The 19,633-nt window shown below is 43.7% G+C and overlaps 1 protein-coding gene across 1 annotated transcript in view; it reads left to right on the top strand.

Annotated features, from left to right (window-relative positions):
• The window catches only part of NR1H4 (nuclear receptor subfamily 1 group H member 4), a 48,379-nt gene extending 36,392 nt beyond the window's left edge, over window positions 1-11,987 (top strand). Inside the window, 2 exon segments of the mRNA XM_008178771.4 lie at window positions 8,116-8,229; window positions 11,346-11,987. Coding sequence (XP_008176993.2) covers window positions 8,116-8,229; window positions 11,346-11,584 — 353 coding nt within the window. The 3' untranslated portion in view covers window positions 11,585-11,987.
• The last annotated feature ends 7,646 nt before the right edge of the window (window positions 11,988-19,633 follow it).

Here is a 19,633-nt window from a genome sequence, read left to right on the forward strand (position 1 = left end):
GACAGGAAGCAGCAGTGGCGGCCTGGGCTGGAGCTGACCGTGCAGCGTGGGCCTGGCCCCAATCCTTGCCCCAGGCTGGCCATCAATGAGATACCCTCCCCAGGCTTGCCACCCCCTACTCCCCGGGATAGGAAGGCCATGCCATGCCACCACCCTGCCCACATCCAGGATGGGACCGCGCTCCTCTCCCATGAGCAGCTGTGGCCTCAGCAGGAAGGTGGAAGGGGGGATGCTGAAGTGATGCCCCTGGGAGGAGGGAGCTAAGGAGCCCAGCAGCCCATGCCAGCTTGGCTACCACCTCACTCCTGTGAGCAATGGGCTGCTTCCTCTGCCCCCCAATTCCCTCCCTGCAACACCCAGCCTGGGAAGTGGGAAAGAGGACTCTACTGCAGCCCTCTCAGGTCTGCAGTAGGAACAGAGGTGGGGCTGTGGGGACAGAATTGATGGGTGGCAGACTGGGGGACAGGATTGATTTGGGGGTGGGAGCCAGAACTAATTGCTGAGCATGGGATGGGCAGATGTGGGCGTGATAATACCCTCACTTTTCCAAACCATGTTAAGCTTTGGTCTGCAGTTGTGGTTCCATTTGAGCCACACTGGTGAATGCAGAGGAGATGCACCACTTCCTTCACTGGTCATGACTTCTTCTCAGCTAATGCCTCTCCCTGCTCATCTCACTAACAGTCACCTGATGGAGGAGAGGTCATGTGTCCACTTTCTGGTGCTGCAACCTCTCTACTAAGTCGACTATGCCCTGCCAGGGTCTACACCACTCAGAGCCAGCAGAGACCCTGGGTGTATCTGCCCCAATGATTATAGGGTCTTGTGATGCATTTCACTGTTAACATTCAAATAAAATAAAAGTCAGTGTTTCCAGTGACCGTTTCTGAGTCTGGAAAACAATTTTGACAGACAAGATTCTGTGAAAGATAAGTTATTATTTAGTGAGTAATTAATACATTTTGTTTTCCATAAAACAACAGTTCATTTACTGCTAGGATTAATATCCACTGGAACCTTCACACTTATCCTGATGAAAGATCTTTTCATCCATATTAACAACACAGTCTTAGTCATTGTTAATTAGCACAAAACATTCTCCCTGGTAGAAGTTTTTTTTTTTTTTTTTTTTTTTTTTAAATCTAGATGTCATAAACACTTCTCTAAAGCTTACATTCAGGTAGGTCTGTTTAATTTTTATTATTGAAAAGAGGCAAATGAAAATAAACACATACAGAAAATGTAGCTTCAACAACAGTGATAAATATTGACTGGCTACTAGGGAAAGGAATACTCATTTTCTCTGGTTATTTTAACCAACTAACTGCTAAGGGCCTGCAGCTGCAGACCCTATGCAGACTTCATTCACATTGCCTTCAAGGAGTGTTTTGCTAGTCTAAGAATTGCAGGACTAAACCCTTAAAAAGCAAGATAAAAATCATGTATATGAAACCATGGATATTAATGAAGTTGTACAATAGGTAAAGTGGTCTAGACAAATAAGAGTCTCTGCTTTGAAGAGCTTTCATGAAAAGATTTCATGAATATCTCCCATTAATGACTTGATGCACCTTCTAGAGAAGTCAGACTGTAAAGCTCTTCAAGGCAGAGATTCTTATTTGTTTAGGACACTTTACTCATATATTGAAGTCAATTAAATGACTCCATAGAAGATAGATCATCCCTTATAGGCCCAGGTCTGTATGATACATGACATTACAAAATGGCAAACAGAGTGGAGCATGTTCTTTGTACCTGGATTGCTTCACAGAACAAATGGGACTAGCAGAAGATTTTTGAAAGAGGGAAGAAAGGGTGGCTGGTGAATATTAATTTGGAAGATGTGCCTACAGGACAATATATAGTACAGATTTCTTCTACGTCTCATTGTACAGATTTTTTATAAACAAAAGTAAGAGCTAGCTTATTTTTTCTGTTCTCAGTGAGGCCAGAAAGACTTTTAAAAATCAAATAAAAAATTTAGAATAAAACTACAAACACAATATGTCTTGCCTTCACTTCTAAACTGCAAACTGCAGCAGTGACATTTGAGAAGGACCCCAAACTCCCCCTAGTTACTATCCAAAAGCCACCTTTAATCTGCTTCATAAGCACCTGAAGGGAGATGAGACCACCTCTACCTATTTCATAATAGCAATTAAAAAAAACCAAACCAATCAGGCATTTTAAACATTTCTCTCTGTTTTTTTTTTTTTCCTGATGGGGGTTTATTAAATCCAAACTGAAATATTTTCAGTCCTATAAGAAAACAGCTCCCTCTTGTGATGAAACAGCAGTTAGTGCATGATGAAATAGTGCAGAAGAGGTCTGTAGAAAGATGAATAGAACAAAACCAGAAAAGCCTCTTCCACTGGGGCTTATCATTTTACACTTTTTAGCTAACAATAGTCTCTTGCTTCATTTGACTATTGAAACATTTCAAAATTCTATTCTTTTTGGTATCAACATAAGCATACGCTCTAATATTATAACACCCCTCTTCATTCTTTCCTCCCTTTCCTGCTTATTACTATTTTACTTATTATTTGTATCACAATGGTGCTGAGGTCAGGGCCTCATTGTGCTAGGCACTGTACAGGCATATATGACTTGTCTACACTTAAAACGCTACAGCGACACAGCTAGGGTGACTAGATGTCCCGATTTTATAGGGACAGTCCTGATATTTGGGGCTTTTTCTTATATAGGCTCCTATTACCCCCCACCCCCTGTCCTGTTTTTTCAAAATTGCTGTCTGGTCACCCTAGACACAGCATAGACATTACCTACACCAATGAGAGAGATTCTCCTATCAGCGTAGGTAATCCACCTCTCTGACAGATAATAGGTCAGTGGAAGAATTCTTCCATTGACCTAGCACTGTCTACATATGGAATTAGGTCAGTTTAACAATGTGGGGTGTGGATTTTTTCACACCTCTGACTGACATAGTTAAATCTATCTAATTTTGTAGTACAGATGAAACTCTAGGCTATGTCTCACTACAGCTTATGTCGGCATAATTTATGTTGCTCAGGGAGGTGAATAAACCATGCAGACATCTACCCCAGAATGAGAGGAGTGTAAAATGCTACCACATCAGAATGGTGGTGTTCTGTACCCACTTTGCACTGTTAGAAATGAGTACACAATGTGGTAGGCAATAGAGAGATGGGCCCAGGAGTGCACAGCACAGCCCCAGAGATGAGGAAAGGGGTGGGCAAAGGTGGCTTTTGGGCTCACATAGATCTGGGTTATTACATCTATGGCTGGTCTCCTGCTGCTCTAAGTCATGGCCAAACTGTCAGTGGGCAGATAAGGACAGATAAGCCAGCCATGGATCAGAGAAGGTGCAAGGAAACCCCAGCCATTTCCCGCTATGTAGGAGCCACTGGGGAATCTCTCTACCATCGGATGATCTTTCCATGGCCACCTATGCCTGCTTTAGATCCAGATTCCACTGCTGGCATGGTGCAGAGTGACTACACCCTTCCCCAGAATTGGGACCTCTGATTGTTGTCATTTTTACTTCGCTTTGGGTGCACTGTGTATCAGAGAGGCTGAAGAGAACAGTGCAGAAACTCATCACTACCAATGCCAACTATTCAAAGCTCAAGTCAGCACCCCAAAAATGTGACTGGCTGAAAAATCATGAGATTTTAGAATAAAATACATTTGGGGCTCCTTTTGTTTGCCTTCTAGCTTTTGAGACGTTGGGATACCCTCTGGTCATGTTTTCAAGCTTTTCTCCACAACCATAAGGGCATAAACTTTTTGAAAAAACAAAAGCTGGGATTCTCATATAATCACTTGACTGCAGAGGCTGAAGTACCAAATGTCATGAGACAATCAGGAGAGGTGGCAACAATGGAAATTGGGGGAGAGGAATGAGTCAGGAGTGGGAAGGAGGCAGTCTTGCTAGGATTCTCCCTTCCCTCTCCAATTTTCCATGTTTTCAATCGAGAAGATGATGGTAATCCAATGGCACAACAAATCTGGACATGTTTTATTTGCTCCCAGACCTTCATGCAGTCATTTCTGAGCCATTCGCTTCCAATGGGGAGTTTTTTCTGTCAAACTCCAATGCTAAATTGTACAGATCTTTTACATTTTTCAGTTTTCATATGAGCTTTGGCATTTAATTTTGTCATATTTAATCATAGTGGTACTTTTAAAAAGCATTCTCTTTCTAAAGGAATAGATGGACCTGAAAGCTTAGCAAAAACAGCTGTTCAACATTTTAAATAGCTAACTGATAATTATGAGAAAAATTACAGTGGAAAATTAGAGGCTCTGGCTGTAGTTCATTGTTTTTGAAGCCCCAAGAGCGCAATTAACTCACATATGACAAGCGGACGCTCATCATACATTTCTGCTTAATTGATTCTGACCCTTTTCAAAAGGGCCTGACTGTGAAAACTTGTGATAAGAGCTTCAGTATTGCAGTTTGTAACCTGATATTAACACAAGTGGTTAATGTTATATGTTTAATTCCAGTGTGCACCATGGGTTAGATTTACTCGCCAAAGAGTGTGTTCTTTATTGCTAGTTTATTTCAAACAGTAGAAATGTTTATTCCTATAGCAGCAGAAAGTGACTAATCATAGTTTAGTCAAGTGACCTCTCAATTTTTCTATTTTGCTTCCTGTGGATATGCAGCCACTGAGTTTCACTTTGAGTTTCGGGTTTGAACAAGCTCCAAACCTCAAAGCAAAATGTGACGAAAACTACAAAGTTTAGCTTCCTTTTTGTGTAAATCATGCAAAACCACAGTGGTTTCCACCCAAAACCTTAACTTTTAGCCAAGATTAGCTCAAAACTCAGAAATGCATTTCCTCCTAGTGGTTGGGATAATTAAATAACAAGTCACAATGTTTTCACTTATGGAAATAGAATAGGATCCCTTCCTTCAAACCTATGGGGTTAACTGCCCTGGCATTGCTGCTGCAGAACCACTGGTGTGGAATTCTAAACACACCCCAGAAGCCCACCATCAGACAGCGTCAGACAGCTGTATTAAGTCATCTCGCAACAGCCCTATTTGAATATGGAAGTTATAATGCACCCTGCTCCCCTATAAAAAAGGCATGAATTCATTGGGCCTGATTCTCAAGTACACTAAGGCACAGTGTAAAGGAGACAAAGTGGGTGTGAATGTAATTTAAGGTCAGAGTGCTGTAAAGGGGCCTGAGTATAAATAAGAATCAAGCCCATGGTCTCTAGACCCGAGAGTCCTATACAAACATACCATACTTGCTCTAAAAGAAAGGGCAGGAATTGAGCATGGGATTCCTTTTTTTTCTGGGAGAACACCAGTCTCTTAGATTAATGGATCAGCTGAGCGTGGCACAGTCACAGGTTCTAAGCGGGTTGGGAAGCTAGTAGCAGCTACATGCACTTCTTTCCCTACTGATTGTCTAGGATGCTCCTGTTTGGTTTGGCCCAAATAATTATCAGAGAGCCAGAAAGTGTCATTGTTCCTTGGTCCAAATACCTTACAGATGCAAGTGTCACACAGCATAATGCTCTTGGCTCTGACCCCAAGGGTGATATAATAATAATAATAATAAATGGAGATATACCTATCTCATAGAACTGGAGGGGACCCTGAAAGGTCATTGAAGCCCCCTGTCTTCACTAGCAGGACCAAATACTGATTTTGCCCCAGATCCCTAAGAGGTCCCCTCAAGGATTGAACTCAGAACCCTGGGTTTAGCAGGCCAATGCTCAGATCACTGAGCTATCTCTCCCCCCATTAAGGTATGTCTACACTGCAATAAAACACCTACAGCTGGCCCATGTCAGCTGACTCAGCCTCACAATTTTGGGCTGTTGGGTATAAAATTACAGTGTAGATCAGGGGTTGGCAACCTTTCAGAAGTGGTGTGCCGACTCGTCATTTATTCACTCTAATTTAAGGTTTTGCGTGCCAGTAATACATTTTAACATTTTTAGAAGGTCTCTCTCTATAATATATAACTAAACTATTATTGTATGTAAAGTAAATAAGGTTTTTAACATGTTTAAGAAGCTTCATTTAAAATTAAATTAAAATGCAGATCTTATCAGTTTAGTGTGATCCTTGCCCTTGCTTTTCCTTACTGAGTTTTCCAATGTCTGGCACATATTTGGATAGTTTAAACTGCACACAGGCTTCTGAGCGATCAGTTGTTAACTGACTCTGAGAGGGACAGAGGACAGATTTCATGTGTGAAAATACCTGTTCACACAGGTATGTGAATCCAAATGCTGAAAGCATTGCAAATGCAATTTTCTTCAAACAGTTAAATTTCACTAGCAGGGAAGTCCAGCAGGTCAGAATAGAGGCCCCATGATCTCTCTCAGTAGCTTTAAGTGCACTCCGCAGATCTCCAAACTTTGATATCCACAATTCTGAGCTTTTTAACTGAATGAGCTGCATTTCGAAATCTTCATCCACTTAAATACAGACAAATCCAAGTCGTTTTCGTTGAACTTTTCAGGTTTAATTAGAAAAGAAAGCATTGGGCCAAATTGCTGGAAATCTTGAAATCTGTCAGAAAATCCTGATTCCAGTTCTTGCATGTACATTCCAATCTCATCAACACTGACAGTGCAAAATGTGCCGATAGCTCTTTTATGTGTTGGCAGTAGCAGAAAGTCGAAGTTCGAATATCCCAAGAAAAAACTGCTAGTTTTACAACGAATGCCTTCCAGGCTTCATAAAGATTCAGAATCGTTTGCCCTGCACCCTGGAGACGGAGGTTGAGTTCGTTTAGGTGAGCGGTGACGTCAGTTAGAAACATGAGCTTACACAGCCATTTGTCATCATCCAGTTCGGGGTAGTTTTGTCCTTTTTCCGACAAAAAGGCCTTGATTGCATCAAAACAGTTTACAAAATGCACCAAAACCTTGCCACGACTTAGCCACCAAATGTTCCTGTGAAGTGAAATGAACGGACATCTAACTTTGCTTTCTTAGGAGCTGACATTTTGTCAAATGTACCCCTCAACTCACAGTGGGGGAGGGGGAATTGCAACAGATGGCATGCACAACGTCAAACGCAATGTGCTGTTCCACGTGACGTGATAGTGATGTTGGCAAAAATTCAGGACTTAAAAATATCCCAGTGGACACTGGAACAATTTTTAAGGTGGGGGTGCTGAGCTGCACCCCCTCTTGCCCCTGTCTGCACCCCTCACTGCCCCAGGCTGGGGCCAGTGGGCCTCAGCTGGGGGCGGCTGCAGAGCTCCAGGCTGGTGGCCGGGACCCCTGGATGGCAGCAGAGCGCCCGGGACTGGTGGCTGGAACCTGGGGCCGGCAGCAGGCTGAGCGGGGGCCGGTAGACAGGACCCTGGATGGCAGGGGGCCAGCAGTAGGACCCCAGGCCGGCAGCAGAGCCTCCAGGACCAATGGCCAGGACTTGGGCAGTGTGAGTGCTGCTCAAAATCATCTCACGTGCTGCCTTTGGCACGCGTTGCCATAGGTTGCTGACCCCTGGTGTAGATGTTCAAGCTCGGGCTGAAACCTGGGTTCTGGGACCCTCCCTTGTTGTGGGGTCCTAGAGCCAGGACGCCAGCCTGAGTGTTTACACTGTAATTAAACAGCCCCTTAGCCTGAGCCCTGTGAGTACAAGTCATCTGACACAGGCCAGCTGTGGGGGTTTAATTGCAATGTAGACATACCCTGAGAGGTTTTTCTGGGACTGATTGCAAATGCAGGGGCTAAGGGATTACTTGGCAAGCTGCATGTATTGGATGCAGAAAGCAACTAGAAAGCAAGCCAGCAGACAGACAGATGCAATCATTAATGTGGCCCTAAGAGCGAGAGACAGAGATTTTGTGGGCACAGGACTCGCTGGAACGGCAGGCTTGGAAACCATGAGCAAAGAAACTGCCTCCTGTTGTTTGTTCCTACTGTGTTCACAGAAACAGGACTTTGTGTACATTCTTTGGGAGTCAACAGGATTTCACTAAAGAAATACTGACTGTCACCAATTTCTCCTTTAATGGAAACAACCTAGCAAAGGCCCAAATATTTGGCTAACTGCTTAGGCTAAGAGGGTCACAGATAAAACTATTTATTTTTAGTATATTTTTAAAAAGTCTTTGATTATATCACTGAATTTTTTAACAGGTATCGCTGATGATTACATAACCCCCATGTTTGGTTTTTATAAAAGCGTTGGAGAACTGAAGATGACAGAAGAAGAGTATGCTCTACTTACAGCAATAGTTATCCTAACTCCAGGTCATTTCTATTTCTAAATTAAATATTTTACAATAATTTTTACATACAGGAAATCATAAAAATGACTTGCCTATAGCAGCTGAATAAAAATTAAGATATTGTTGCTTATCAGAAAGGGCTTTTCTTTTTGCTTGTATGGAAAATTCCCAAGTGTTGATGATATACAGTAGCAAATATGTCCTAACATTCCATTGCGATTTCAGTGGAACATCAGAACTTTGAAAGGAAGCTGCCACATCATGTATACTGTGCTAAAGAACCAGCAGCAAGGGATTAAGTCTTGAGAAAAAACTCTGGCTGGCATATCATAACTACATGGTAGAACACCTGTAGGCAGAAGCAGGGGGAGGGGAAATAGCAGTTTTTTATGTTGTTAGCCCCATCAGGACCAGGACTTTCTCTTTTCTGTGTTTATATAGCACCAGTGCAATGGTGCCCCAATCCCAATTGAGGCCTTTCAGTCCTACCACAATATATTTACTATTATTACTACTAGTTCCTATTCCAGCTTTCACCAAAACATACAAAGAAGCTTTATGGCACCAAAGGCCTTCTATCACAGGAGTGGAACAGGAGAATTCTGGGACAAGGCTTAGAGGTCATAAAATGGCTGGAATAGGGACCAATTGCTTATTCACATAACTTGGCAGTCACTCCCATTCCAACATGCAATATGACAAAAAACAAGCTCTAAGTACAGTTCTTATTGGTGCCCACGGATCAGCGGGTATAACAAGCCAGGAGAGGCTAAGCCTCCCTTGGCACAGCCGCCGCTGACCCAGATGCCTGGGCCGTGGTGGCCCCGTCTCTTTCCCTCCCTGCTGGGAATGGGCTTCCATAGGAAGTTTTTGCTTATTTATTATGCGCCATGCAGGTTCACAGAACCATAGAATCATAGAATATCAGGGTTGGAAGGGACCTCAGGAGGTCATCTAGTCCAATCCCCTGCTCCCGGGTGGCTGAGGAGGCGGTATCTGCTACTCAGCTTCCCCGGTCCCTTGGACTCCCCAGGGAACATAAGAACATAACATAAGAATGGCCGTACTGGGTCAGACCAAAGGTCCATCCAGCCCAGTATCCTATCTACCGACAGTGGCCAATGCCAGGTGCCCCAGGGTGAAAGAACCTAACAGGTAATGATCAAGTGATCTCTCTCCTGCCATCCATCCCCATCCTCTGACAAACAGAGGCTAGGGACACCATTCCTTACCCATCCTGGCTAATAGCCATTAATGGACTTAACCTCCATGAGATTACTGATGAATCGGAAGCTGAGTAGCAGATACCGCCTCTTTAGCCGCCCGGGAACCTGCATGGTACATATAAAAGCTCGGCGTTCTCTGTCTGGCTGCTCCTCTCCAGCACTCTCCACCCCCTTCTCTGGAGGTCCCACTGCCACTTGCCGGTTCCTCCTCTCCTCCCCACTCAGCCCCCTCCCTGCTTGCCTGCCACCGCTCACCGGCTCCTCCTCCCACAGAGGAGGGACACGGCAAGCGGCAGTGGGCCAAGCAGGGAGGGGAGAGGAGGAGGGACGCATGCAGTGAGTGGGAGGGGGCTGAGCAGAGGAGTGGGGGAGGAGGGACCAGCGAGCAGTGGCTGGGGAGGCCAAGCAGGGAAGAGGGGGGAAGGAGAGGAGGGTCACACGCGGCGAGCAGGAAGAGGGCTGAGCGAGGGAGAGGGGAGGAGGGAGCGGCGGGGAGGCGAGTGGGGAGGAGGGACTGGCGAGCAGCAGTGGGGGGCGGCAAGCATCGGGGAGGAGCAAGGAAGGAGAGGAGGGATGTCCATGATGAGTGGGGAGGGGACCCAGCTGGGGACGGGACAGGGCCTGGGGCAGAGTGGGGGACGGGCCTGCAGGTGGAAAAGGTGGGCTGGGGAGCTAGCCTCCCTGAGAGGAAGCTTCACCCGCTGCCCATGGTGGTGCCAGGAGATGGCCTGGAAAAGAGTCTTTCCCTGTTCTCTCCCCCCCCCCCCCCAAATTAGATGAAAAAGGAAAAAAATGAAAACCAATAAATGTTGACCAAAAGCTTTCAGCTGAAAACCAAAAATCTTGATTTGTAAATGCTACCAGGTTGCTGCATGCAAAATGTAGTTTGGATGATTCATGCCCTCATTCTCTTCTATGGGCCAGTCTCCCTGGCTGGCCTACATCTCTCATGATACATGACTTCTTCCCCTCTTGATGAGTCATCACAATGCATCGTGAGAGTTCCTGGTTACAGTGCATCATGGGAGATGTAGTCAGGTGGGGAGCCCAGCCCATAGAGGAGAATGGGGGTACAAGGCACCTGAATTACAATGCCTCAGAGGTATGGTGAAGATGTTTTCTAATAAAAAGCTTTTAGTGTTTGAAGTTAAAATGATCCATAGACAGCAGAAACTTTTCACAAAAAAGATTATTTAGTTAAAAATCCAATTTTAGCTAGAAAAACAGTTTTGATGGGAAAATGTTGACCACCCTTGCTTAGAGCTTTGTGCTGGTCTTCTGTCCAGGGATGTATTTCATACTAAATCAGTAAAGATGAAGGATCAGCTTTGTTTTATTATTTCATTTGTGTGTGTATTTTCCTGTAATCAAAAGAAGCAAACTAAAAAGAGGCCAAGTTATTGTCCCCAGAAGACCAAGCACTGGCATGAGAAGTTTCTGCCTGAAAATTAGGTTTTTTGCTAGTTATAATTGGTTGCAAGAAGGGAGTATGTATTAAAAAAAGCAGTCTCAACCATAATTGCAACAGTAGGGCTTGTCTACATAGTGCTTTAATGTGCACCGGCTGGGGTGTAAATTCTAATGCACAACACAACACTGATGAACTTTAGGATCCACAGGGACAATTAGTTCACGGCACACTGGTGCATACTAGAATTCACACCCCCTCTGATGAGCACTAATGCATCATGTAGACAAGTCCTGAGACTCTTATGCTTCCTCTTGCCTTGAAACATTCTTTTTGGCAGGTTTGACTGTTGCTCTATGCTAGGGTGAAAAGGTTTAATATTACTGTACATACTCTAGACTGCAGTCCATCCATTTCTCATAAGCGATTCAGAGAAGTGTTTGCAATCTACAAAAATGCATATTTACTCATTATTTTTTCCTTATTCTTTTCAAAACAAACCAGATCGACAATACATAAAGGATAGAGAGTCTGTGGAAAGACTTCAAGAACCACTGCTTGAAGTTCTACAAAAACTCTGCAAGCTTTACCACACTGATAACCCTCAACATTTTGCATGTCTTCTGGGCCGTCTTACAGAATTACGGACATTTAACCATCATCATGCAGAGATGCTGATGTCATGGAGAGTGAATGATCATAAATTTACCCCTCTTCTCTGTGAAATCTGGGATGTTCAGTGATAAATATTTTTAAAGGACCAAATAGCATTTATTTTCATAGAACTACTCAACAGTTATTTCTTTAACTTTTCTTTATTTCATTTTTACAGAAAACACACAAAGGATTTCATACAGAAACTTTGTTCATTATGTACTGAATGTTATGTAACTATCAGCCTTTCACATGTGAATATAGAACAACTTTCCCTGTATTTATACTTTCAGATCAAAGAGATAATCTTCAGCATCACTGAGATATCCTATTAGTTCCTTTTGAAATGAATGATTATATTTTTCAGTTATTTCTTTTAAAATGGGTGATGCAGGTTTTCATAATATTTGTTCATCACAGTACTATTATGCTTGACCTTTTGTATTAAAGGACGTTGTTCAAATATTTACTGTAATAAATGAATGGAAATTATTTATGCCACAACATACTTTTATCTTTTAACCATGAAATGTGTTAATTTGAGATGTTCAATCTCTTATTTGTTCAAATGGGTGGACAACCAGTTGGCTGTACAAATGGAAAGAGCCTCAAAACAGACTATCCAACTATTTCTTGCATGCCATAAATACGTAACTTCTTGTTCTGTTTGCATTATCAATATTCACAAGTAAAACTGAGATAACGTTGTGTATTTTGTGGAATTCCACCATAGACTATCCTATTTTACAACAGGTTACATAACAGAAATAGCTATCCATGATCAGCAGCTCTGAGCTAAATCTCACTATTGATGTCTTAAAAGCAAGTATCATTCTTAAAACTAATACAATAAATGTATCACTAATTTTATGGGGACTCTGTAAAGGGACACTGTCAATCTGAAAATCACAATCCTCTCTAATGTTACAAGTAAAACCCAAGAGTAGTATAGCAAAGGTTACATGGAAAATAAGTATTTTTCTCTACTTTCTCCAATTTGTTTACTTTGTGGATCTGATGGCACTTTCTGCCCCGTAACTTCCACTATTTTCACTGTTTAGTCAGTTAACCAGTTTCACCTCCTATTTCTGCAGGTCTCCTTCACAGCAAACAGGGGAAAGAAAACCCTTTTTAAAATATGAAAATGCAATTAGAAAACCATAAAAATTGCCAAGATGGGGCTATGGGGTAGTGTAATAGAAACTAATTTTAATTTTTTTAACTGAGTAGATTTAAAATTGTTCATGTCACTTTAAATAGTTTAGGCCTCAAATTTAGGCCCTGATCCTGCAATGTGGTATTTATGGGATGATTCCTGTGCTCATGCAGAGCCTTGTTAATATCAATAGGGCTCCATGCAGGCAGAGGGTATCATATTGCAGGATCTAGACCTCACATTGTTGGGTACATAATTGTTATAAAATCTAACATAAATTAGATTTATGGGGGTGCAGGCTCTGGGTGGGGCCGAGGATGAGAGGCATGGGATGCAGGAAGGGGCTCTGGTTTGGAGGGGGGTTCAGGGCTGGGGCACAGGGTTGGGGCATGGGCTTACCTCGGGCAGCTCCCGGTCAGTGGCGCAGCAGGGGTGCTAAGGTAGGGTTCCTGCCTGTCTTGGCACCGCGGACCGCGCTGCGCCCCAGAAGCGGCCAGCAGCAGATCCGACTCCTAGGCGGAGCCACGCAAGCGGCTCTGCACAGCTCTCGCTCGCAGGCACCGCCCCCCCAGCTCCCATTGGCCGGGAACTGGCCAATGGGAGTGCAGAGCCGGTGCTCGGGGAGGGGGCAGTGTGCGGAGCCCCATGGCCCCTCCGCATAGGGGCCGGACCTGCTTCTGGCCGCTTCCGGGGTGCAGCCCAGTGTCAGAACAGTAGGGACTAGCCTGTCTTAGCTGGGCAGCACCGCCGATGGGACATTTAACGGCCGCGATGACCCAGTGCCTTACATTCCAGTACTGGGTTGCGACCCATGGTTTGAAAACCACTATTCTAGACTGCATGTTCTTTCAAAAAATTGTTTTCTATTTTTGAAATAATTTTCAAAAACTATTTCTTTAAAATATTGTTTTTAAAATGGAAAATGATACATGAAAAATGATGGTTAAAAACAGTAAATACTGACAATTTTTGGTGAGAATTTTTGATTAAAAAGAGAATTTTAACTAAAACTTTTAAAAATATGTTAAGAAACTATTAATACCAAGTATCAGAGAGGTAGCCGTGTTAGTCTGGATCTGTAAAAAGCAACAGAGAGTGGTCCAATACATCTGTTAGTCTTAAAGGTGCCACAGGACTCTCTATTAATAACAACATATTGTTAGTAACACAGGGAAACTATTGTTATATTATTATTATTAGGTCCTGCCAGTTCCTCTCTAATTGCTTTGACTAAACATTTGATTGTAGAAGTTGCAGTTCTGATAACCCGAAGCAGTCAAAAATCATGAGCCAGGACCTCAAAATTATGAGATTATCTTAAAAATAATGAGATTTTAACAAATAAGGGTTTTTTTTGGAGGGGGAGGGTATTTACATTATGGTCTTTGCCCCTTTAGGGTTCACATTTTCAAGTTTTTGTCCACAATCATGAGGGCTGGATACCTTTTAAAAAAATAAAAGCTTCACATATTCAGATAACATGATATGTGTATTAAAGTGAAGTCATAATATGACACAGTCATAATATGTGAAAGTTTCACATATTCAGATAACATAAGTTGTAACAAAAAACACTAAATATGTGATAAAATCATGAGAGTTGGCAACACTAAAGTTGTGGCAGAACAACATTATTATCCTAATCTAAAACAGGATTCTTACTGATACAGATAATTTATAACTTTTTGAAGTGGTCTTTTGTCAGAGATGTTTTGTAGTAACAATACAAACATATTCTCTTCTTGGTCCTGCCCACTCCTTTCCCTATTACGCATTATGCTGGAGTGCTTTTTTCTTTTATGTTTTTTAGCCACTTTCTCACTAGTGGCTAATATTGCTTTGTCTACACTAAAGTTTCCATCCCACAAAAACTTATACATGTGCTTAACTTTATATATGTGAATAGTCCCATTGACTTCAACAGGACTTTGCTAATACATATTTTCAGGATTGGAACCTAAGTGTTTTCTTAAAATCTCCACCTTTGCACAGTCACTTTTATTGCTCCATAAGTCGTAGGAATGGTGGGTGTAGCATTTACGACAGTGGAATTGTCTAAATCTGCTCTGAGCAGGTTTAGAACAGGTTGGTGAAAACACCTGTGCCCTGTTTATGCTAGCACTCCCACCTTTGCTACCTCGGGGGAGGGACTGCACTGGTAATAATGCACCGGTGAAAGAGGAAGAAATATTGTAGTGTAGACACAGCCTCTAGTTGCTTTTCACCATGATAGAGTGTAAAGGGAAGTCTTCTGAAATGTAAATATTTGACTAGACAGGTGTTTCCCCATTGTGTAGTTGGTATCCTGCTTGGAGAACATATGACAAAATCAGTTGCTATTACTCTAGGGAACAAGAGTTGCTTTCAAACATAATTTGATTCTTAGATTATAAGGCTGACACATTCTGCTCAGCATACCCAAAACTTTGTCATTGTATTATCACATTGCCTCAGCAGCTTTGCTGCTGCTAAACTGTGTGTCAGCCTGTATGCCAGCAAACTCCTTGAGACTCTGCCAGTATAAATCTTGCCTTGAGGTAACAATCAGTGAACCCCAGTTCCCCAGAGACATCTCCTTGCAGTGTCCAGGCCCTCTTACTGTGACTCTGCCAGAAATTATTAAATTCGCTGCTTCTAAGGAGACAGAGCACACACCAGCCTGATAGGCTAGCTGAAGACAATACAAAGTGTTGAGATGGTTTTGTCATAAACCAAGAATACGTTTATTATTAAAGACCAGAGATTTAAGTGATATTAAACAAGAACAAAAGAGACAGGTTATAAACAAAACGCGCCCTCTGGTGACTAAAACTTAATTTTAGTAAGTTACAATCTTTTGCCTGTACAGTTTTTTATTTATATCAAGTTACCAGCATCCAGACTACTATACCTCCAGAGTAGGGGATTGGCTCAGAGATTGTGGTACCCTTAGTCCCCTAGTCCCGGATCAGTAAAATGTCTTTTTGATCCCCTTATATATTACCCAGAGGCCATTGAAGGCTTCCTGGGGTGCAATGCTGACCTCTGGTGAGCTCACTAAGCTCCTTCCTCAGTTGCTAGTTAGCTTGATTGCTTCCTTTACCTGATATGTATATGTATTTTCATTGTCCTCTGCCTGTAATCAAGCCAGTCAGGCAGGGGAGTCCACATGCCTATGACTATGGCAGGCTCAATGTCTGCACTGCCTCTCAAACACACTTTAAGAACAAATTTCCAGAACACACATACAACGCTTTGTACACAACCCGTATATATCTCATGCAATTACTTTCGGTGCCAGCATGTCACCAGTTTACATAAAACACCTTACAAGAAAGCCACCTTTTAGATATATATTATGACAATAGTATTTTGTGGGTAGTGAGTGTGTCAGGCTGATATGAGTTACACTATAGTGGGCCTTCTGCCAGTGGGCACTGAGGGGCTCTTAGGGTCACAAGAGACCATTGTGATTGTCTAGTTTGACCTCCTGCATAACACAGGTCATGGAATGACACTGAATTAATTCCTCTTTGAACTTAGGGTGACCAGACAGCAAATGTGAAAAATCGGGACAGGGGTTGGGGGGTAATAGGAATCTATATAAGAAAAAGACCCAAAAATCGGGACTGTCCCTATAAAATCGGGACATCTGGTCACCCTATTTGAACTAGAGCAGGGCTTTTCAAACTGGGGGTCACAAGATTATTACCTGGTGGTCACAAACTGTCAGCCCTGCGCCCCAGATCTTCTTCAGAGGCATTGCTTTCCAGGACAGAGTCCCCCATCCTGTAAGTATGGCTACATTCTTTGTTCCTAGAGGAATATATTTACATTTAGCCATATTAAAACACACAGTTTGGTTGTACCCAGTTTACCAAGTAATCCAGATAGCTCTGTATTAGTGACCTGTCCTCTCCCATTATTTACCACCAGGCCCGTTGACAGTAATTCCGGGCCCCAGGGCAGAACAGTCAGTGGGCTCTCATGCACGCACAAGCCGCGCCGATGCGGTCCGCCTGACATTTGGGCAGTGCTGCGCCTGCGCTGGCTGGTGCCCAGCAAGCTGCCGGCTGCACTGCTGGTGTCCAGTGAGCTGCTGGCTGCGCTGCTGGGTGCACTTTTTCAGCACGGCCAGGGCTTCCACATGCCCACCGAGCAGGGTTGCCAACTGTCTAATCCCACAAACCCAAAGACTCTTGCCCCACCCCCTGTCCTGGGGCAAGGTTGGGGTGCAGGAGGGGGTGCAGGCTCTGGGAGGGAGTTTGGGTGTGGGAGTGGGTGCGGTCTCTGGGAGGGAGTTTGGGTGTGTGGGGGGATGAGCACTGGGAGGGAGTTTGGGTGCAGGGTGTGGACTTTAGGTTGGGGCAGGGGGCTGGAGTGCAAGGGGGGGTCAGGGGGTCGGTGCTTACCTCGGGCGGCTCCCGAAAGCGACCGGTACGCCCCTCTGGCTGCAGCAGCTCCTAGGCGGGGGCCCATGGGGTCTCTGCACGCCGCTGCCCACAGGCATCACCTCTGCAGCTCCCATTGGCCGCAGTTCAATTGCCAATGGGCAATTGCCCTCTTTGGCCCCCCTGTTGGCGGGCCTGTTTACCACGCTCTCAATCTTTGTGTCATTTGCAAACTTTATTAGTGATCATTTTATGTTTTCTTCCAAGTGATTGATAAAAATGCTCAACTGTGTAGTGCCAAGAACTGATCCTCGCCTGACACCACTAGAAACACACCTGTGTCATGTTTCAGAGTGGTAGCCATGTTAGTCTATCAGCAAAAACAACGAGGAGTCCTTGTGGCACCTTAGAGACTAACAAATTTATTTGGGCATAAGATTTCGTGGGCTAAAACCCACTTCATCTGTTGCATGGAGTGAAAAATACAGTACGCAGTATATATATTACAGCACATGAAAAGATGGGAGTTGCCTTACCAAGGGGGGGTCAGTGCTAATTCAATTAAGGTGGAAGTGGCCTATTCTCAACTATTGACAAGAAGGGGTGAATATCAACAGAGGGGAAATTACTTTTGTAGTGCTAATGAGGCCAATGCAATCAAGGTGGACATCGCCCATTCCCAACAGTTGACGAGAAGGTATGAGTATCAACAGAGGTAAATTACTTTTTGTAGTGACCCATCCACTCCCAATCTTTATTCACGCCTAATTTGATGGTGTCCAGTTTGTAAATTAATTCCAGTTCTGCAGTTTCTCATCGAAGTCTGTTTTTGACGTTTTTTTATTGAAGAATTGCCACTTTTAAGTCTGTCATTGAATGTCCAGGGAGATTGAAGTGCTCTCCTACTGGTTTTTGAATGTTACAATTCTTGATGTCTGATTCGTGTCCATTTATTCTTTTGTGTAGAGACTGTCCAGTTTGGTCAATGTACATGCCAGAGGTACATTGCTGGCACATGATGGCATATATCACATTGGTAGATGTGCAGGTGAATGAGCCCCTGATGGTGTGGCTGATGTGGTTAGGACCTATGATGGTGTCCCTTGAATAAATATGTGGACAGAGTTGGCAATGGGGTTTGTTGCAGGGATTGGTTCCTGGGTTAGTGTTTTTGTTGTGTGGTGTGTAGTTGCTGGTGAGTATTTGCTTCAGGTTGGAGGGCTGTCTGTAAGTGAGGACTGGCCTGTCTCCCAAAGTCTGTGAGAGTGAGGGATCATCCTTCAGGATAGGTTGTAGATCAGGGGTAGGCAACCTATGGCATGCGTGCCAAAAGCGGCACGCAAGCTGATTTTCAGTAGCACTCATGCTGCCTGGATCCTGGCCACCAGTCCGGGGGGCTCTGCATTTTAATTTAATTTTAAATGAAGCTTCTTATTTACTTTACATACAACAATAGTTTAGTTATATATTATAGACTTAGAGAAAGAAACCTTCTAAAAATGTTAAAATGTATTACTGGCACAAAAAACTTAAATTAGAGTGAATAAATGAAGAGTCGGCACACCACTTCTGAAAGGTTGCCGACCCCTGTTGTAGATCCTTGATGATGCGCTGGAGAGGTTTTAGTTGGGGGCTGAAGGTGACGGCTAGTGGCATTCTGTTACTTTCTTTGTTGGGCCTGTCCTGTAGTAGGTGACTTCTGGGTACCCTTCTTGCTCTGTCAATCTGTTTCTTCACTTCAGCAGGTGGATACTGTAGTTATAAGAATGCTTGATAGAGATCCTGTAGGTGTTTGTCTCTGTCTGAGGGATTGGAGCAAATGCGGTTGTATCTTAGAGCTTGGCTGTAGACAATGGATCATGTGATGTGGTCTGGATGAAAGCTGGACGCATGTAGGTAAGTATAGTGGTCAGTAGGTTTCCGGTATAGGGTGGTGTTTATGTGACCATCACTTATTTGCACTGTAGTGTCCAGGAAGTGGATCTCTTGTGTGGACTTGTCCAGGCTGAGGTTGATGGTGGGGTGGAAATAGTTGAAATCCTGGTGGAATTCCTCAAGGGCCTCCTTCCCATGGGTCCAGATGATGATGATGTCATCAATGTAGTGCAAGTAGAGTAGGGGTGCTAGGGGACGAGAGCTGAGGAAGCGTTGTTCTAAGTCAGCCACAAAAATGTTGGCATACTGTGCCGCTGACTTGAAGGTATAAATTATCCCCAAATCTGAAATAGTCGTGGGTGAGGACAAAATCACAAAGTTCAGCCACCAGGTTTGCCGTGACATTATTGGGGATACCATTCCTGACAGCTTGTAGTCCATCTTCGTGTGGAATGTTGGTGTAGAGAGCTTCTACATCAATAGTGGCTAGGATAATGTTTTCTGGAAGATCACCAATGGATTGTAGTTTCCTCTGGAAGTCAGTGGTGTCTCGAAGATAGCTGGGAGTACTGGTAGCGTACGGCCTGAGGAGAGGGTCCACATAGCCAGACAATCCTGCTGTCAGGGTGCCAATGCCTGGGATGGTGGGGCATCCAGGATTCCCAGGTTTATGAATCTTGGGTAGCAAATAGAATACCCCTGGTCTGGGCTCTAGGGGTGTCTGTGTAGATTTGTTC

Source organism: Chrysemys picta, chromosome 1, assembly GCF_011386835.1.
Source record: "Chrysemys picta bellii isolate R12L10 chromosome 1, ASM1138683v2, whole genome shotgun sequence".
Classification (NCBI taxonomy): Eukaryota; Metazoa; Chordata; order Testudines; family Emydidae; genus Chrysemys; species Chrysemys picta.